Source organism: Salmo salar, chromosome 25 (assembly GCF_965601325.2).
Source record: "Salmo salar chromosome 25, fSalSal1, whole genome shotgun sequence".
Taxonomy (NCBI): domain Eukaryota; kingdom Metazoa; phylum Chordata; class Actinopteri; order Salmoniformes; family Salmonidae; genus Salmo; species Salmo salar.
The window spans coordinates 34,802,964-34,824,871 of NC_138315.1; the positions used below are offsets into that span (position 1 = coordinate 34,802,964).

Here is a 21,908-nt window from a genome sequence, read left to right on the forward strand (position 1 = left end):
AATACCTGCAAACAAATATGCATATTTAGTAGGCTAAAGGCTTTCTGAACATTGAGACAATACCTTGGGTTTTTCTGTAATATGATAACGGAAATACCTGTTGGTTTCCTGCACCACACTCTCCACCAATTCCTCATCAAGGAAAAGTTGAAAATACTCTGCCTCTGAGGGGTGTAGGCAGGGTGCTTTGTATACCAGACAGCCTGTCATTGAAGTCTTATCTCTGATGGTGTGTAGTGACAGGATCTACAGCAGTGGGGACTCAATTTCAACCGCTTCTCCCTCACAGCCTAAAAGATTGGTAGCGGCACCCGCATCTTGGCAAGGTAAGGCAAGGTGCATTGGCTGTAAGGTTGAGGTCGGCGCCATTGTTCTCAGACATCTCGGGCTGTATCACCGCCTGGTACGGCAACCGCACCGCCCTTAAGTGCAAGGCGGTCTGCACATGTATCACTGGGGGCAAACTACCTGCCCTCCAGGACATCTACAGCCCCGATGTCACAGGAAGGCCAAGAAGATCATCAAGGACAACAACCACCCAAGCTACTGCCTGTTCACCCCGCTATCATCCAGAAGGCGAGGTCAGTACAGGTGCAACAAAGCTGGGACCGAGAGACTGAAAAAAAGATTCTATCTCAAGACCATCAGACTGTGAAATAACGACACTTTAATAATGTGTACATATCCTACACTACTCATCCCATATGTACAGTTGAAGTTGGAAGTATACATACACCTTAGCCAAATACATTTAAACTCCGTTTTTCACAATTCCTGGCATTTAATCCTAGAAAAAAATTCCTGCTTTAGGTCAGTTAGGATGATCACTTCATTTTAAGAATGTGAAATGTCACAATAATAGTAGAGAGAATGATTTAATTCAGCTTTTATTTCTTTCATCACATTACCAGTGGGTCAGAAGTTTACATACACTCAATTACTATTTGGTAGCATTGCCTTTAAATTGTTTAACTTGGGTCAATCCTTTCGGGTAGCCTTCCACAAGCTTCCCACAATAAATTGGGTGAATTTTGGCCCATTCCTCCTGACAGAGTTGGTGTAACTGAGTCAGGTTTGTAGGCCTCCTTGCTCACACTCGCTTTTCAGTTCTGCCTACAAATGTTCTATGGGATTGAGGTCAGGGCTTTGTGATGGCCACTCCAATACCTTGACTTTGTTGTCCTTAAGCCATTTTGCCACAACTTTGGAAGTATGCTTGGGGTCATTGTCCATTTGGAAGACCCATTTGCGACCAAGATTTAACTTCCTGACTGATGTCTTGAGATGTTGCTTCAATATATCCACAAAATTTTCCTGCCTCATGATGCCATCTGTTTTGTGAAGTGTACCAGTCCCTCTTGCATTAAAGCACCCCCACAACATGATGCTGCCACCCCCGTGCTTCACGGTTGGGATGGTGTTCTTCAGCTTGCAAGCCTCCCCCTTTTTCCTCCAAACATAACGATGGTCATTATGGCCAAACAGTTCTATTTTTGTTTCAACAGACCAGAGGACATTTCTCCAAAAAAATACGATCTTCATCCCCATGTGCAGGTGCAAACCGTAGTCTGGCTTTTTTATGGTGGTTTTGGAGCAGTGGCTTCTTCGTTGCTGAGCGGCCTCTCAGGTTATGTCGATATAGGACTCATTTTTACTGTGGATATATATTTTTTCCTCCAGCATCTTCACAAGGTCCTTTGCTGTTGTTCTGGGATTGATTTGCACTCTTCGCACCAAAGTACGTTCATCTCTAGGAGACAGAACGTGTCTCCTTCCTGAGCGATATGATGGCTGCGTGGTCCCATGGTGATTATACTTGCGTACTATTGTTTGTACAGATGAACGTGGTACCTTCAGGCATTTGGAAATTTCTCCCAAGGATGAACCAGACTTGGAGGTCTACAATTGGCTGATTTCTTTAGTTTTTCCCCCAATGTCAAGCAAAGAGGCACTGAGTTTGAAGGTAGGCCTTGAAATACATCCACAGTAACACCTCCAATTGAGTCAAATTATGTCAATTAGCCTATCAGAAGCTTTTGAAGCCATGACATAATTTTCAAGAGTTTTCCAAGCTGTTTAAAGGCACTTTGTTTACTTAAACGTCTGACCCACTGGAATTGTGATACAGTGCATTATAAGGGAAATAATCTGTCTATAAACAATTGTTGGAAAAATTACTTGTGTCATGCAAAAATTAGATGTCTTAACCGACTTGCCAAAACTATAGTTTGTTAGCAAGATATCTGTGGAGTGGTTGAAAAACAAGTTTAAATGACTCCAACCTAAGTGTGTGTAAACTTCCGACTTCAACTGTATATACTTCTATTCTATTCCATCTACTGCATCTTGCCTATGCTGCACTGCCATCGTGAAGATCACGATCAAATTCATCTTCAGAATTTAATAATACAGACTATATTTTTAAATATATATAATTAACTATTAATTTACTATTATTTACTAACTGTTGATATTTTGCTTTATGTCCTGTTTAATTGTAGGAGGACATGTTTCTGTCAGCACAAACGTCAAAAAACAAATGTCTCGACTATTTCTGCAGAGAAACTTACATTCATCAAAGGTTAGTGGTCTATTAAATTACAGATGCATCTGTTTTGTTCCATTATTACTGACCAATATAAGCCTGTTTGTTTATTTTTGTGAAAAGGTTTGGGCTACATTGCTGAAATAGCTGAAACTACTAATTTGAAGGGGTGTCACATACTTTTGTATATATAGTGTATTATTAGATAGAGGGGTAGCAAGGCATACAGAATCTGGCCTGTTGTGAAAAGGTTTGGGCTACATTGCAAGATGTTGTCACAAATATTCCTGTGTTGAAGGGAGGACCAATACACAGCAGGAATGGGGATGCTCATCTTTTAATTAGATATAAAGCAGCATACACAAAAAACAAGAAAGAACAACGAAGGACAGTATCGCAGGCTATACCTAGCAGTGCAAAAAAACAACTACCCACGAAACACAAAGACAAACACACCCTACTATATAGGACTCCCAATCAAAGGCAACTCAACACACCTGCCTTCAATTGGGAGTCCAACCCCAATTAACTATACATAGAAAAACAACCCTAGAACCTATACCAACCACTAACACACCCCACTACACCACACACAAAACCCCATAATACAAAACAAATATACCTCTTCCACGTCCTGACCAAATATAATACAACTAATACCTAAATATTGGTCAGGACGTGACAGATGTGCATAGTCTACATCAAAGATTGCATTGCATTCAACATTATTTTACATATAGCTTAGCCTCCATAACTGTTTTACATAAACAATTAATAGGTCCTCATTATTTTAAAATGGCAATCTCAAAAAGTAATATAATTACATAATTACCTTTCCCATATGTTACGGAAGCTGTGCTCTGTGATTCTACTCATGATCCAGAGGGATACAGAAAGTAGGTTTCCAATTGATGTCATAAAATGTCGATACTATTGAGATCATGTTTTGTCTCTTTTTTCTTATTGACACAAGGCAAGACAATAACACCCCCCAAACACACAATCCCACCATTCAACTGTAGTCCTTGTCCTTTTAGGGTACAATAAGGCACACACATCAGCTCAGTGTGTTTACTATGTTTTAACTGAGTATGTTTACTATGTTTTTAACTCAGCATGTTTACTATGTTTTTAACTCAGTATGTTTACTATGTTTTTAACTCAGTATGTTTACTATGTTTTTAACTCAGCATGTTTACTATGTTTTTAACTCAGTATGTTTACTATGTTTTTAACTCAGCATGTTTACTATGTTTTTAACTCAGTATGTTTACTATGTTTTTAACTCAGCATGTTTACTATGTTTTTAACTCAGTAGTTATGTGTCTTGAATATCTGACTCTTGATTAAGTGTAAGAACAGATTCAGGGCCTTTGGCTTATTATTCTAATAACATATTCACTAAGTAGTTTCAGCCGAGACTGGACCCAGATCAGTATGTGCTTTAGCCATCTCCTCTGATTGTGGCTGCCCAACCACATTTAAGCATGAATTGGATAACATATTTCATAATCACAGCTAAATACTAATAATGGCCTTGTCTGTGTGTTTATGTAACATCTCTGTTTATTAGAGTTCATAAGCATCTATTCTACTGGTATCTTTTGGACAGTTTTTTTGGCTTTTGTTTTCTCTTCAGGTACACAGGTGATTGGAGGATGCAGGACTGTGGTACAGGGGGAGGATGTGGATTTATCCTGCAGACTGATAGAGAGAACACAGGAGCTTGATCAGATAACATGGCTGAAAAGTACTCAGGATGAAAAACATAATTTGATGCATATTTATCCAAATGGGGTTACTGACTTTGTTGTACCAAATGGATTAAAAGGTAGAATCCAGTTTATTGGGAACTCATCAATAAAAACTTGGATCAATTCGAATAACAGCTGTCAGATAGTTGGATGAAGGCACCTTCACATGTATCTTCAATGTTATCCCCAGTGGAGCATACAATACAGAGATACCTCTGACTGTGCTTGGTAAGAACTATGAGTGTGTTGAAATACTGTGTGTATTGTCAATCATGCGCCGAATACAAAAGGTGTAGACCTTACAGTGAAATGCTTACTTACAAGCCCTTAACCAACAATGCAGTTTATTAAAAATAAGTGTTGAGTAAAAAATAGATAAGTAAAAAATGTAAATAACAAATAATTAAAGAGCAGCAGTAAAATATCAGTAGAGAGGCTATATACAGGGGGTACCGGTACAGAGTCAATGTGTAGGGCCACTGGTTAGTCAGTTTGGGCTGTTGAGGTAATATGTACACTACCGTTCAAAAGTTTGGGGTCATCCAGAAATCTCCTTGTTTTAAAAGAAAAGTACATTTTTGTCCATTAAAATAACATAAAATTGATCAGAAATACAGTGTAAACATTGTTAATGTAAATGACTATTGTAGCTGGAAACGGCTGATTTGTTTATTGGAATATCTACATAGGCGTACAGAGGCCCATTACCAGCAACCATCACCAGCAACCATCAATGGCATGTTGTGTTAGCTAATGCAAGTTTATCATTTCAAAATGCTAATTGATCATTAGAAAACCCTTTTGCAATTATGTTAGCACAGCTGGAAACTGTTGTGCTGATTAGAGAAGCAATATATTTGGCCTTCTTTAGACAAGCTGAGTGTCTGCAGCATCAGCATTTGTGTGTTCGATTACAGGCTCAAAAGGAACAGAAAAAATTAACTTTCTTCTGAAACTCGACAGTCTATTCTTGTTCTGAGAAATGAAGGCTATTCCATGCGAGAAATTGCCAAGAAACTGAAGATCTCGTACAACGCTGTGTGCTACTCCCTTCACAGAACAGCCCAAACTGTCTCTAACCAGAAAATAAAGAGGAGTGGGAGGCCCTGGTGCACAACTGAGCAAGAGGACAAGTACATTAGAGTGTCTAGTTTGAGAAACAATCGCCTCACAAGTCCTCAACTGGCAGCTTCATTAAACAGTACCCGCAAAACACTTGTCTCAACATCAACAGTGAAGAGGCGATTCCGGGATGCTGGCCTTTCAGGCAGAGTTGCAAAGAAAAGCCATATCTCAGACTGGCCAATAAAAAGAAAAGATTAAGATGGGCAAAGGAGCACAGACACTGGACAGAGGAATATTGGAAAAAACTGTTATGGACAGACATATCTAAGTTTGAGGTGTTCCGATCACAAAGAAGAACATTCGTGAGACGCAGACCAAATGAAAAGATGCTGGAGGAGAGCTTGACGCCATCTGTCAAGCATGGTGGAGGCAATGTGATGGTCTGGGGGTGCTTTGGTGGTGGTAAAGTGGGAGATTTGGACAGGGTAAAATGGATCTTGAAGGAAGGCTATCACTCCGTTTTGTAACGCCATGCCATAACCTGTGGACGGTGCTTCATTGGAGCAAACTTCCTCCTACAACAGGACAATGACCCAAAGCGAAGCTGCAAACTATGCAATAACTATTTAAGGAAGAAGCAGTCAGCTGATATTCTGTCTATAATGGAGTGGCCAGCACAGTCACTGGATCTCAAACCTATTGAGCTGTTGTGGGAGCAGCTTGACCGTATGGTATGTAAGAAGTGCCCATCAAGCCAATCCAACTTGTGGGAGGTGCTTCAGGAAGCATGGGGTGAAATCTCTTCAGATTACCTCAACAAATTGACAACTAGAATGACAAAGGTCTGCAAGGCTGTAATTGCTGCAAATGGAGGATTCTTTGACAAAAGCCAAGTTTGAAGTACACAATTATTTGTTCAATTAAAAATCATTATTTATAACCTTGTCAGTGTCTTGACTATATTTCCTATTCATGTTGCAACTCATTTCATGTGTGTTTTCATGGAAAACAAGGACATTTCTAAGTGACCCCAAACTTTTGAACGGTAGTGTATATAGTGTATCATCAGAGTGGGGGGTCTAAGTCATACAGATTCTGGCCTGTTGCTGTTTTTAACTTTGTTTTTCTTAAAGAAAATACATAATTTTGTCCCATCATTCTTGTTTATTTTGTAATGAGAACAATGTGTATGTTTCATAACCAGTATAAGGTGGTAGAGCCTTTCAAAGAGGAAGCCTATGAAAAGCCAGGAGTCAGCAAGTGGGTTGGAGACTGTCTCATCCATGATCCACCCCATTGTGTTATAGCTGCTGTGGCTTACTGAATTAGTGTTTTCCTACAGCAGGAGGACATTTTTCTGTCGGCACAAACGTCAAAAACAAATGTCACAGCTATTACAGCAGAGGAGCTTCCATTCATCAAAGGTTAGTGGTCTATTACATTTACAGATACAAATGTTTAGTTCCATTATTACTGACCAATGTAGGAATGGTTGTTTATTTTTGTGAAAAGGTCAAATCAAATCAAATGTATTTGTCACATACACATGGTTAGCAGGTGTTAATGCAAGTGTAGCGGAATGCTTGTGCTTCTAGTTCCAACCATGCAGTAATATCTAACAAGTAATATAACCTAACAATTTCACAACAACTACCTTATACTCACAAGTGTATAGGAATGAATATGAATATGTACATAAAATTATAGAAATGAGTGATGGTCGAACGGCATAGGCAAGATTTGACGTTGCTCTTATATGCAATAGTTCCTCCCAACTGTATGTAATAAAACCTAAGATTACCTGGGGTAACAATGTAAGAAATAGCACATAAAAAAACCAAATACTGCATAGTTTCCTAGGAACGCGAAGCAAGGCGGCCATCTCTGTCGGCGCCGGAAGTTATTTGGGCTACATTGCAAGATGTGCATAGTCTCCATCAAAGTGTGATGATTGCAGACCAATGCTTGAATACATATTATTGCATACAACATTATTTGACATACAGCTCAGCCTACATAACTGTCTTACATAAACAATGAATAGGTCCTCATTTTTACAAATCACCAATTTTAAAATGTAATATAATTCCATAATTACATTTCCCCTGTGATCCTAGCAATGAGAAGAGCAAAGCATGTTACGGAAGCTGTGTTGTGTGATTCTACTCATGATCCAGAGGGATACAGAAAGTAGGTTTCCAATTGATGTCATAAAATGTCATACTATTGAGCTCATGTTTTTGTCTCTTTTTTCTTATTGACACAAGGCAAAACAATAACACCCACCAAACACACAATCCCACCATTCAACTGTAGTCCTTGTCCTTTTAGGGTACAATAAGGCACACACATCAGCTCAGTATGTTTACTATGTTTTTAACTCAGTATGTTTACTATGTTTTTAACTCAGTATGTTTACTATGTTTTTAACTCAGTATGTTTACTATGTTTTTAACTCAGAATGTTTACTATGTTTTTAACTCAGTATGTTTACTATGTTTTTAACTCAGTATGTTTACTATGTTTTTAACTCAGTATGTTTACTATGTTTTTAACTCAGTATGTTTACTATGTTTTTAACTCAGTATGTTTACTATGTTTTTAACTCAGTATGTTTACTATGTTTTTAACTCAGTATGTTTACTATGTTTTTAACTCAGCATGTTTACTATGTTTTTAACTCAGTGTGTTTACTATGTTTTTAACTCAGCATGTTTACTATGTTTTTAACTCAGTGTGTTTACTATGTTTTTAACTCAGTGTGTTTACTATGTTTTTAACTCAGTAGTTATGATACATGGTAAACAGGCACAAGTATCTAGGAATGTCTTGAATATCTGACTCTTGATTAAGTGTAAGAACAGATTCAGGGCCTTTGGCTTATTATTCTAATAACATATTCACTAAGTAGTTTCAGCCTAGACTGGACCCAGATCAGTATGTGCTTTAGCCATCTCCTCTGATTGTGGCTGCCCAACCACATTTCAGCATGAATAGGATAACTTATTTCATAATCACAGCTAACTACTAATAATGGTCTTATCTGTGTGTTTATGTAACATCTCTGTTTATTAGAGTTCATAAACATCTATTCTACTGGTATCTTTTGGACTGTTTTTTTTGGCTTGTGTTTTCTCTTCAGGTACACATGTGATTGGAGGACGCAGGACTGTGGTACAGGGGGAGGATGTGGATTTATCCTGCAGACTGATAGAGAGAACACAGGAGCTTAAACAGATAACATTTCTGAAAAGTACTCAGGATGAAAAACATAATTTGATGCATATTTATCCAAATGGGGTTACTGACTTTGTTGCACCAAATGGATTAAAAGGTAGAGTCCAGTTTATTGGGAACCCATCAGAAAACCTTGGATCTATTAGAATAACATCTGTCAGACTGTTGGATGAAGGCACCTTCACATGTATCTTCAATGTTTTCCCCAGTGGAACATACACTACAGAGATACCACTGACTGTGCTTGGTAAGAACTATATATTTCCCCTAATGGTCGAGTGTTAAATAACTTGGGAATATATACACCACTTTTCCAGAAACATTCCTCTCCCATAATCACTGGGCTGTGAATGCTGTTTCATGTATAGTTCCACATTTATAATTAGTGACTTGTTCATGTTTTCTATTCTCTGTTGGTTTGTTTTCTGGTCATAGTTCCTCCAGTGGTGAATGTGACAGTTGATATTCCTCCTGTCACTGGGGAGAATGAGGTTGTCTTGGCAACCTGTATGGCTGCTGGTGCCAAGCCACAGGCAGATGTAAAGTGGAAGACAGGTACATTGGGCAGTTTGTTGAGGACAGTGACTAACTCCACCCAGCACGCCAACGGCACCACCACAGTACTCAGCCACCTGCTCGGGGTACCGACCAGAGCAGCCAATCAGCAGCAGGTCCAGTGTGTGGTCAACCAGTCTGCCCTGGCAACAGAAAGGAGCTACAACTACAACTTAGACATCCACTGTAAGTATATACTCCACTACTACTTTCCTACACTATAGACAGACAATGTAAATATATTCTACTACCACTCTCCTACACTTTCGGCATCCACTGTAAATGTATACTCCACTATCAATGTCATACACCATAGACATCCACTGTATGTATAGAGTGTTTCTGTCTTCACTGGCTGTAGCCTAGTAGCCCTTCTAACAAGTCCATGTCTGTCTATACACTCTTAGAAAATAAGGTGCTATCCTAGAACCACATTTTTTTTTCGGCAGGCCCCATAGGAGAACCCTTTGAATAACCCCCTATTAGTTCCAGGTAGAACCCTTTTTGGTTCTAGGTCGAAACCTTTTGGGTTCCATGTAAAACCCTTTCAACCGAGGAAAGCCTTTGATCTAGCCCGTAACAACTGTTATTTTCTTTAGCTTAAACATAGTTCTGAGGCACAGAGTGGTATGGACCTTTACAAGACTTTCATTGTACTGCTCCTCTACTACAAGTAATCTATCAAACAGAAATGAAAGTAGACCAGGTTGACAAATAACAGAATTCTTAGAATTTTGCCTCATATGTGGATGAAAGTTCCATCCCTTCCCACTGCTTAGAGACTGTATTGTCATTGTTATAGGTGTAATATATCTGTCTTGGTATGGGTGTGTGAGTGTAGGTCTATTTATATTCTATACCTGCCGTAACTGTAACCACCTCTCTCTCTCTTTCAATCGCTCTCACTCAATGTCTCTCTCTCTCTCTCTCTCTCTCTCTCTCTCTCTCTCTCTAATCAAATAGAATGTTGCTTATCACATGCGCCTATCTGTCACGTCCTGACCAGTAATAGGGGTTATTTCTTATTGTAGTTTGGTCAGGACGTGGCAGAGGGTATTTGTTTTATGTGGTTCGGGGTGGTGGTTTGTTTAGAAGGGTGTTTGATTTATTATTTCCGGGTTTTGGGTTATGTTCTATGTTTTTGTATTTCTATGTTCTTTCTAGTTTAGTATTTCTATGTTTAGGTATTGGGTGTTGGACTCTCAATTGGAGCCAGGTGTTTCCTAGTTGCCTCTGATTGAGAGTCCTATAATTAGGTATGTGTTTGGAGATTATGAGAGATTGTTCTGTGTATAGCCTTGTGCCTTACCAGACTATTATTCGTCATTGTGTTTTGTGTACGTGTTTATTTTGGTTTCCCTTCTTTTCCCTAATAAAGAAGATGAGTACATACGATCTCGCTGCGTATTGGTTCGACAATGATTTCTCTTTATCGTCTGACAAAGAAGAATGTGACACTATCACAATTGGTGTAGATTTTACAGTGAAGAGCTTGCTTACGATCCTTTCCTAACGATGCTGAGTTAAAAAAATAAATGAAATAGTAACTAACAAAAGAGGAATAAAATAATACACACAATAATGAAGCTATATACAGGGAGTACCAGTAGCAGATCAATGTGGAGCTATATACAGGGAGTACCAGTACCAGATCAATGTGGAGTTATATACAGGGAATTGTCACAATGGGTGGCTTGTGGAGTCAGGCGCAGGAGACAGAATGATTCCGTGAATGAATTTAATAAAATATCCACACGGAAAATATGCAAAAGGTATGGAGTGCAAGGTGTGCAGAAAGAAACGCACCACCCTTAAAAGAACGTAACCAGGGACGCAGCCCAAAACGAATAACTTAACTCCAAAAGGCAAAATACAGAACCTCATAACAAAAACACACCCTGACAAACGAACAATCCAGCACAAACAACAAACTTAACTAGCTAGCCTAAATACCCTTCCCCACTAACAACTAACACAAAATAGGTGCGCAACTAATCTAGGCCTAACTAACAGAACGTGAAACATAAATCGATGGCAGCTAGTAGGCTGGCGACGATGACCGCCGAGGGGCGCCACCTTCCGTAAGTGTCGTGACAGTACCCCCCCTGACGCGCGGCTCCCGCAGCGCGCCGACGCCAGCCTCGAGGACGCCCCGGAGGACGAGGCGCAGGGCGAGCCGGATGGAGGTGGTGGAAGTCCTGGATGAGCGTAGGGTCCAATATGTCCCCCACCGGTACCCAGCATCTCTCCTCCGGGCCGTACCCCTCCCAGTCCAAGAGGTACTGCAGACGCCTCACCCGGCGCCTGGAGTCCAAGATGGACTGGACTGTATACGCCGGGGGCCCCTCGATGTCCAGGGGGGGCGGAGGGACCTCCAGCACCTCATCTTCCTGCAGCAGACCAGCTACCACCGGCCTGAGGAGAGACACATGAAACGAGGGGTTAATACGATAATAAGAAGGAAGTTGTAACCTGTAACGAACCTCGTTTATTCTCCTCAGGACTTTAAATGGCCCTACAAACTGCGGACCCAGTTTCCGGCAGGGCAGGCGGAGGGGCAGGTTCCGGGTTGAGAGCCAGACTCTCTCCCCTGGGGCAAACACTGGGGCCTCACTGCGGCGACGGTCCGCGCTCTTTTTTTGTTGTCCCCTGGCCCGTTCCAGTGACTCCTTAACGGCGTTCCAGGTTTCCCTTGAGCGCTGGACGCAGTCTTCCACCGCAGGGGCCTCCGTCTGGCTCTGATGCCAGGGCCCCAGGACTGGCTGATAACCCAACACACATTGAAAAGGTGACAGATTGGTCGAGGAGTGGCGAAGAGAGTTCTGAGCTAGCTCGGCCCACGGCACGAACCTCGCCCACTCCCCTGGCCGGTCCCGGCAGTAGGACCGCAGAAACCTGCCCACATCCTGGTTTATCCTCTCCATCCTGCCCATTACTTTCGGGGTGAAAACCTGAGGTCAAACTGACTGAGACCCCCAGTCGCTCCATAAATGCACGCCACACCCGGGACGTGAACTGGGGACCTCGATCCGAAACAATGTCCTCAGGCACCCCGTAGTGCCGGAAAACGTGGGTGAATATTGCTTCGGTGGTCTGCCGGGCTGTAGGAAGACCGGGTAAAGGGAGCAGATGGCAGGACTTAGAGAACTGGTCCACAACGACCAGGATCGCGGTGTTGCCCTGAGACGGCGGGAGATCAGTGAGGAAATCCACCGCCAGGTGGGACCATGGTCGCTGTGGAACCGGGAGGGGCTGTAATTTCCCTCTAGGCAAATGCCTAGGAGCCTTACTCTGGGCGCACACCGAACAGGAGGAGACATAGCGCCTCACGTCCCTCACCAAGGTGGGCCACCAGTATTTCCCACTAAGACCACGCACCGTATGCTCAATCCCCGGGTGACCCGAGGAGGGTAGCGTGTGCACCCACCGAATCAATCGATCGTGGACACCGAGCGGAACGTACTTACGACCCACGGGACACTGAGGAGGAGTGGGTTCCGCCCGTAACGCCCGCTCGATATCCGCATCCACCTCCCATACCACTGGTGCCACCAGGCAGGAGGCTGGAAGTATGGGGGTGGACTCGGCGGACCGTTCCTCAGGGTCATGGAGATGAGACAGTGCGTCGGCCTTAGTGTACCGGGAACCTGGGATGTATGAGATTGTGAACTGAATCTCATAAAGAACATCGCCCACCTGGCTTGACAAGGGTTCAATCTCCTCGCCGCCCGGATGTACTCCAGGTTACGGTGGTCGGTCCAGATGAGAAAAGGGTGACGCACCCCCTCAAGCCAATGTCTCCACACCTTCAGGGCTTTTACCACAGCCAGCAACTCCCTGTCCCCAACATCATAGTTACACTCCGCTGGACTTAACTTCTTAGAGAAGAAAGCACAGGGGCGAAGCTTCGGTGGCGCGCCCGAGCGTTGTGATAGCACAGCTCCCACCCCAGCCTTGGATGCATCCACCTCTACTATGAATGGCAAAGAGGGATCCGGATGCGCCAACACCAGCTCATCGGTGAACAGAGCCTTCAGCCGACTAAAGGCCCTGTCCGCCTCCGCCGACCACCACAGCCGCACCGGGCCCCCCTTCATCAGTGAGGTAATGGGAGCCATCACCTGCCCAAAACCCCGGATAAACCTCCGATAGTAGTTAGCAAAACCCAAGAATCGCTGCACCTCCCTCACCGTGGTGGGAGTCAGCCAATTAAGCATGGCCGAAATGCGGTCACATTCCATCTCCACCCCGGACGTGGAAATGCGATATCCCAGAAAAGAGACGGCTGGTTTGGAAAACTCACATTTCTCTGCCTTGAAGTATAGGTCATGCTCCACCAGTCGTTCAAGCACTTTACGAACCAGAGACACATGCTCAGCACGTGTAGCGGAGTAGATCAGAATATCATAGATGTACACCACCACACCCTGACCGAGCACACCCTGACCGAGCAGAACATCGTTCACAAGGGATTGAAAGACGGCGGGAGCATTCTTTAACCCATACGGCATGACGAGGTACTCATAATGGCCAGATGTGGTACTAAATGCTGTTTTCCATTCGTCTCCCCCTCGGATACGCACCAGATTGTATGCACTCCTGAGATTTAACTTCGTGAAGAAGTGCGCCCCGTGAAATGACTCTATCGCTGAAGCGATGAGAGGTAGCGGGTAACTGAAACCCACCGTGATGGTATTTAGACCTCTATAGTCAATGCACGGGCGCAGACCCCCCTCCTTCTTCACAAAGAAGAAGCTCGAGGTGACGGGTGAGTTAGATGGCTGAATGTATCCCTGCCTCAAGGACTCAGTGACGTATGTTTCCATAGCCACCGTCTCCTCCTGAGACAAGGGATACACGTGACTACGGGGAAGTGCAGCGCCTACCTGGAGATCTATCGCACAGTCTCCTCGTCGATGAGGTGGTAATTGGGTCGCCTTCGTTTTACTGAAGGCGATAGCCAAATCGGCATACTCTGAGGGAATGTGCACGGTAGAGACTTGGTCTGGACTCTCCACAGTAGTCGCAAAGACGGAAACCCCTATGCATCTGCCCAAGCACTCCCTTGACCACCCCTTAAGAGCCCTCTGTCTCCACGAAATCTTAGGGTTGTGAGTGGCTAGCCAGGGGATCCCTAGTACCACCGGAAACGCCGGGGAATCAATGAGGAAGAGACTGATACTCTCCTCATGACCCCCCTGCATTACCATTACCAGAGGCACGGTAACCTCCCTGACCAGACCGGACCCTAGTGGTCGACTATCTAAGGCGTGCACGGGGAAGGGTTGGCCCAGCTGAACCAAGGGAATCCCTAACTTAGTTGCGACCCCACGGTCCATAAAACTCCCGGCTGCGCCTGAAGTGCCTTAAGCCGGGAGTGAGGGGAAAAAGCGGGAAAGGACACTAATGCATGCATGTGACTGACAGAGGGGTCTGGGTGAGGCTGGTGCTGACTCACCTGAGGTGTCAAAGAAGTGCTCTGCCTGCCATCTAGACTCCCGGGTGAGTTCCTCCAGCACCGGTCCACAGTGTGTCCTCTGCGACCACAGGCGGTACAGGAGAGACCCCCCCCCCCCCTCCGACCTTCCTGGCGGCAGCCCCCCCCTATCTCCATAGGCGTGGGAGCAGGAGGGTTAGGAGGTGGAATGAGCAGGGCCCGGTTCGGACGCCCGCGGGCCGACAGCAGATTGTCCAAACAGATTGACAAGTCAATCAGCTGGTCCAGAGAGATAGTAGTGTCCCTACATGCTAACTCCCGGCGGACGTCCTCCCTCAAACTACACCTGTAGTGATCTATAAGGGCCCTCTCATTCCACCCCGCTCCAGCAGCCAGGGTCCGAAACTCCAGAGCAAAGTCCTGCGCGCTCCTCGTCTCCTGTCTCAGGTGGAACAGCCGCTCCCCCGCCGCTCTCCCCTCCGGGGGATGATCGAACACTGCCCGGAAGCGACGGGTGAACTCCGGGTAGCTGTCCCTGGCTGAGTCCGGACTGTCCCAGATGGCGTTGGCCCATACCAGGGCTCTACCCGTGAGACACGAGACGAGGACGCTGACACTCTCCTCCTCCGAGGGAGGATGATGGACGGTCGCTGGGTACAACTCCAGATGGAGTAAGAACCCCTTACACCCAGCGGCCGTGCCATCATACTCCCTGGGAGGGGAGAGTTTAACCCCGCTGCCACTGGGAGCTGGAGATGCTGGTTGAGGTGCCGGCTGTTGGACCGGCTGGTTAGTGGGACCGGAAGCGCTTCGGTCCCAACTCTCTAGGCATGCCAGCACCTGGTCCAAAGCAGTACCCAGACGGTGGAGGAGGGTGGAGTGTTGATCAATCCACTCCTCTATGGACGGGGCTGGTGTTGAAGTTCCTGCTGACTCCATGGTGCGGGATTCTGTCACAACGGGTGGCTTGTGGATTCAGGAGAGTCAGGCGCAGGAGACAGAAAGATTCCGTGAATGAATTTAATAAAATATCCACCCGGAAAATATGCAAAAGGTATAGAGTGCAAGGTGTGCAAAAAGAAACGCACCACCCTTAAAAGAACGTAACCAGGGACGCAGCCCAAAACGAATAACGTAACTCCAAAAGGCAAAATACAGAACCTCATAACAAAAACACACCCTGACAAACGAACAATCCCGCACAAACAACAAACCTAACTAGCTAGCCTAAATACCCTTCCCCACTAACAACTAACACAAAACAGGTGCGCAACTAATCTAGGCCTAACTAACAGAACGTGAAACATAAATCGATTGCAGCTAGTAGGCTGGCGACGACGACCGCCGAGCGCCGCCCGGGCGAGGAGGGGCGCCACCTTCCGTAGGTGTCGTGACAGGAGTACCAGTACCAGATCAATGTGGAGTTATATACAAGGAGGACCAGTACCAGATCAATGTGGAGCTATATACTGGGAGTACCAGTACCAGATCAATGTGGAGTTATATACAAGGAGGACCAGTACCAGATCAATGTGCAGAAGTACGAGGTATAGGTAGTTGAGGTAGATATGTACATGAAGGCAATGTGAAGTGACTAGGCATCCGGATGATAAATAATAATAATAAGAGTAAAATAAAGAACAATGCAGAAAATCAAATCAAAGTCTATTTGTCATGTGCACCGAATACAACGTACGCACCTTACAGTGAAATGACACCACCTGGTGTAGAGGTCCTGGATGGGAGGCAGCTTAGCCCCAGTGATGTACTGGGCCATACGCACTACCCTTTGTAGTGCCTTGCGGTCAGAGGCCGAGCAGTTGTCGTACCAGGCAGTGATGCAACCAGTCAGGATGCTCTCGATGTTGCAGCTGTAGAACCTTTTGAGCATCAGAGGACCCATGCCAAATCTTTTTAGTTTCCTGAGGGGGGGGGGGGGGGGGGGGGAATAGGCTTTTTGATGCCCTCCTCATGACTGTCTTGGTGTGTTTGGACCATTCTAGTTTGTTGGTGATGTGGACACCAAAGAACTTGAAGCTCTCAACCTGCTCCACTGCAGCCCCGTCGATGAGAATGGGAGCGTGCTCGGTCCTCCTTTTCCTGTAGTCTACAATCATCTCCTTTGTCTTGATTATGTTGAGGGATAGGTTGTTATTCTGGCACCACCCGGCCAGGTCTCTGACCTCCTCCCTATAGGCTGTCTCGTTGTTGTCGGTGATCAGGCCTACCACTGTTGTGTCATCTGCAAACTTAATGATGGTGTTGGAGTCATGCCTGGCCACGCAGTCATGGGTGAACATGGAGTACAGGAGGGGACTGAGCACGCACCCCTGAGGGGCTCCAGTGTTGAGCAGCAGCAAATTATGTGTTAAAGTGTGTGTATGTATAATATGTCCGTGTGTATTTGTGTGTTTGTGTTGTGTCAGTATGCATTTGTGTTATGTGTGTGTGTGTTTGTGTGCGTATGTAGTGTTTGAATGTGTGAGGGATTTGTGTGGGAGTGACAGTGTAGTGTGTGAGTGATTGTGTATATGGTGTGAATATAAAGTCTAGTTAGTGTGGATAGGGTCAGTGCAAGATGGAGTCAGTGCTGATAGTTTAGGTACCATCATTTATTATTTAGCAGTCTTATGGATTATGGGTAGAAGCTGTTTCTGAGCCTGTTGGTCCTAGAGCCGATGCTCCGGTACCGTTGTCCGGACGGTGGCAGAGTGAACAGTCTATGGTTTGGGTGCCTGGACTCTTTGGCAATTTCTCGGGCCTTCTTCTGGCACCACTTGATATAGAGATGGCAGGGAGCTCTGTCCCTGTGATGTACGTTACTGGGCTGTCCGCACCATCCTTTGCAGTGCTTTGTGGTGAAGGGCGGTGCAATTGCCATACCAAGTGGCGATGCAGTCAGTCAAGATGTTCTCGAGAGTGCAGCTGTATAATTCTTTGAGGATCTGATGGCCCGTTCTCTTCAGGACTGTGCGAGTGAGTGTGGACCATGTTACTTCCTTACTAATGTGGACGCCAAAGAACTGAAAGGTTTCGACCTGCTCCACAACAGCTCCGTCGATGTGGATGGAAGTTTGCTCTCCCCTCTTTCTCCTATAGTCTCTCTCTCTCTCTCTCTCTCATAGATCCACCTCAGTCAGTGAACATCACCCTTAGTGAGGCCTCTAAAACCACAGTCTTACTATGTGTAGCAGATGGCAACCCACATCCCAACTACACCTGGAGCAGGTACTCACTCCAATGTAAACTAATTCAAACCAGTTTAAATGTAAATGTTATCTGCACTTGTTAACATGAGATCTAAATTAGCTAAAGGACAGTTGTTGAATTATGCTGGCAGTCAAAATATGCCTTTAACACACACATGCACACGCACACACACAGTCACACACATACACTCAGCCCCTCTCCTCCTCTCTCTCTCCCCCTCAGAGTGGTCCAGCCATGGCCTGGGTCTTCAGTGAAAGCAGAGGGTGACATACTGCACTTCCTCAGTCTCAGCTCTGAGCTGAATGGTCTCTATGTCTGTAAGACCTCCAACCCCTACGGACGAGCAACTGGCTCCCTCTATGTACACATATCCTCTGGTGAGATGCACCTGGGACACACACACACACACACATACACATACACATACACATACACAAACACACAGAGTATTCATACTAGTTACTTATAATTGATTGATTGCCTGATTTATTGAATACATTATTGTACCATAGGGAAATTTGTCTGATAACAATACAGGCATTCCCGGTATACACATAAAACACATATATGAGGTTGAGAAATGTGATGTAGCATGGATAACAAAGTTGAGCAAGATGCTCACTTATCTTTCACTGCATGTGTTAATATCAGACTTATGGCCTCATTACCCTTTCTATTGGAAGTTACATGTGTAACCACTAACTAAGATGGTCATGATACACACTTATCTCTTACTGCATATGTACATGTCGTTTAACTTACAGTCGTGGCCAAAAGTTTTGAGAATGACACAAATATTAATTTCCATAAAGTTGGCTGCTTCAGTGTCTAGATATTTTTGTCAGATGTGACTATGGAATACTGAAGTATAATTACAAGCATTTCATGTGTCAAATCCTTTTATTGACAATTACATGAAGTTGATGCAAAGAGATAATATTTGCAGTGTTGACCCTTCGCTTTCAAGACCTCTGCAATCCGCCCTGACATGCTGTCAATTAACTTCTTGGCCACATCCTGACTGATGGCAGCCCATTCTTGCATAATGTCACGATTCCCACCGACGGTGGCGCCCCCTCCTGCTCGGGTGGCGCTCGGCGGTCGTCGTCACCGGCCTATTAGCTGCCACCGATTCCCTTTTGCTTTTCCCTTTTTTTATTTTATGACACCTGTGGTCAATTAGCCATTAGAGGGGCTATTTAGTTTAGCTGGCCCGCTCCTGTTCGTGCGGGATTAATGATTGTTTCTTGTGTGACGGCTTGTGTTCATGTCGACGTTGTTGTACGCCGCATGTATTTTCTCCCCTGTGTGTGGGAACATTTGTTTTTTTTTTGGTGAGTGTATATTAAAAACACCACTACCCTGTGTTCGCTGGTTCCTGCGCCTCATTCCTCCTCCACAATTACCAAGCCTTAACAGAATCCCGCACCACGATAGAAGGCATGGAATCAGCGGGAGCAGCGGCCACTCCTCTGCCCTCGATGGAGGAACGCGTACTCCACCACACGACAGTCCTCCATTGCATCGGATCGGCAATGGACCAGATGATGGAGAGGATGGACAGATGGGAGAGAAGTGGTATCCTCTCTCCACCTCCACCTGCCCCGATACAGCCATCTTCGCCTCCCATGACGTCTGGCTCTGGCGCGCTTCGTCTGGCGCTCCCGGGGGAGTACGATGGGGCGGCGGCTGGGTGCCAGGGGTTTTTGCTCCAGCTTGAGCTGTACCTGGCCACCGTTAGACCTGCTCCCACGGGGGAGGAGAGCGTGAGTGCCCTCGTTTCCTGCCTGACGGGCAGAGCTCTGGAGTGGGCGAATGCGGTCTGGAACGGTCCAGACTCGGCGAGGGACCACTACCCGGAGTTCACCCGCCGCTTTCGGGCCGTGTTCGACCACCCTCCGGAAGGAAGAGCGGCGGGTGAACGGCTGTTCCACCTCAGGCAGGAGACGAGGAGTGCCCAGGACTTCGCGCTGGACTTCAGGACCTTGGCTGCTGGGGCGGGGTGGAACGACAGGGCCCTCATAGACCACTACCGCTGCAGTCTCCGGGCGGACGTCCGCAGGGAGCTGGCCTGTCGGGACACAGCTCTGTCCCTGGACGAACTGATAGATATGTCCATACGACTGGACAACTTGCTGGCTGCCCGCGGGCGTTCGGAGAGGGTCCTGCCCGTTCCACCCCCGTGCACCCCCGCCCCTACCCCTATGGAGGTAGGGGGGGCCGTGCCAAGGGGCACCGGAGGAGGTGGCTCCTCCTGCACCAGCTGTGGTCGGAGAGGACACACGGCCGACCGGTGCCGGAGGAGCCAGTCTGGGAGTCGAGATGGTAGGCAGAACACTTCTCGGTTACCTCAGGTGAGTCAGCACCAGATTCACCCAGAACCCCCTGTTGGTCATGTGTTTTTACCTGTTTTGTTTACTAAATTTTTTCCCTCTTCCCAGCATAGGGCGCTAGTCGATTCAGGCGCAGCTGGGAATTTTATGGACCGTGGACTTGCCATTAAGCTGGGCATTCCGCGGGTGCCGATAGATTCTCCTTTCCCCGTGCACTCCCTAGATAGCCGACCATTAGGGTCAGGGCTAGTCAGGGAGTCTACGGTGCCACTGGACATGGTAACGCTGGGGAATCATAAGGAACGCATTCGTTTTTTCCTTATTGACTCGCCTGCGTTTCCGGTGGTGCTGGGGGTCCCCTGGCTGGCTGGTCACAATCCCCGTATTTCGTGGAAACAGGGGGTTCTCCAGGGGTGGTCAGAGGAGTGTTCAGGTAGGTGCCTAGGAGTTTCCATAGGTGCCACGTCGGTGGAGAGTCCAGACCAGGTGTCCACCGTGCGCATTCCCCCCGAATACGCCGATTTGGCGATCGCTTTTTGTAAAAAGAGGGCGACTAAATTACCACCTCATCGACAGGGGGATTGTGCGATAGATCTCCAGGTTAACGCTGCGCTTCCCAGGAGTCACGTGTACCCCTTGTCACAGGAGGAGACGGCGGCTATGGAGGCATATGTCACGGAATCCCTGGGACAGGGGTACATTCGGCCCTCCATCTCACCCGCTTCCTCGAGTTTCTTTTTTGTGAAGAAAAAGGAGGGAGGTCTGCGTCCGTGCATTGATTACCGAGGTCTAAACGCTATTACGGTGGGGTTTAGTTACCCACTACCTCTCATCGCTACGGCGGTGGAATCATTTCACGGAGCGCAGTTCTTCACAAAACTGGATCTCAGGAGCGCGTATAACCTGGTGCGTATCAAGAAGGGAGACGAGTGGAAAACCGCCTTTAGTACCACATCGGGCCATTATGAGTACCTCGTCATGCCGTATGGGTTGAAAAATGCTCCAGCCGTCTTTCAATCCTTTGTTGACGAGATTCTCAGGGACCTGCACGGGCAGGGCGTGATTGTATATATCGATGACATTCTGATATATTCCGCCACCCGCTCCGCGCATGTGTCCCTGGTGCGCAAGGTGCTTGGTAGACTGCTGAAGCATGACCTATACGTTAAGGCTGAGAAGTGTGAGTTTTCCAAACGAGCCGTCTCCTTTCTGGGTTATCGCATTTCCACCACGGGGGTGGTGATGGAGTGTGACCGCGTTAAGGCCGTGCGTAATTGGCCGACTCCAACCACGGTGAAGGAGGTGCAGCGGTTTTTAGGCTTTGCCAATTACTACCGGAGGTTTATCCGGGGTTTTGGCCAGGTAGCGGCTCCCATTACCTCACTGCTGAAGGGGGGGCCGGTGCGTTTGCGATGGTCGACGGAGGCGGACGGAGCCTTCAAGAAATTGAAGACGCTGTTCACCGACGCACCCGTGTTGGCGCACCCGGACCCGTCTTTAGCGTTCGTAGTGGAGGTGGACGCATCCGAGGCTGGGGTAGGTGCCGTGCTATCACAGCGCTCGGGTGCGCCATTGAAACTCCGCCCCTGCGCTTTCTTTTCGAAGAAGCTCAGTTCGGCGGAGCGTAACTACGATGTGGGGGACAGGGAGTTGCTAGCAGTGGTTAAAGCTTTGAGGGTGTGGCGGCACTGGCTTGAGGGGGCTAAACACCCCTTTCTCATCTGGACCGACCACCGAAACCTGGAGTACATCCGGGCAGCGAGGAGACTGAA

At 46.3% G+C, this 21,908-nt stretch overlaps 1 protein-coding gene across 1 annotated transcript in view; it reads left to right on the forward strand.

Moving 5' to 3' along the window:
* The first annotated feature begins 6,670 nt into the window (after positions 1–6,670).
* Positions 6,671–21,908, forward strand: part of LOC106592868 (nectin-3) — a 149,214-nt gene continuing 133,976 nt past the window's right edge. Inside the window, exons 1-6 of the mRNA XM_082969120.1 lie at positions 6,671–6,788; positions 7,482–7,554; positions 8,507–8,848; positions 9,037–9,342; positions 17,719–17,821; positions 18,026–18,180. Coding sequence (XP_082825246.1) covers positions 7,500–7,554; positions 8,507–8,848; positions 9,037–9,342; positions 17,719–17,821; positions 18,026–18,180 — 961 coding nt within the window. The 5' untranslated portion in view covers positions 6,671–6,788; positions 7,482–7,499. The remainder of the gene's footprint in view (positions 6,789–7,481; positions 7,555–8,506; positions 8,849–9,036; positions 9,343–17,718; positions 17,822–18,025; positions 18,181–21,908) is intronic.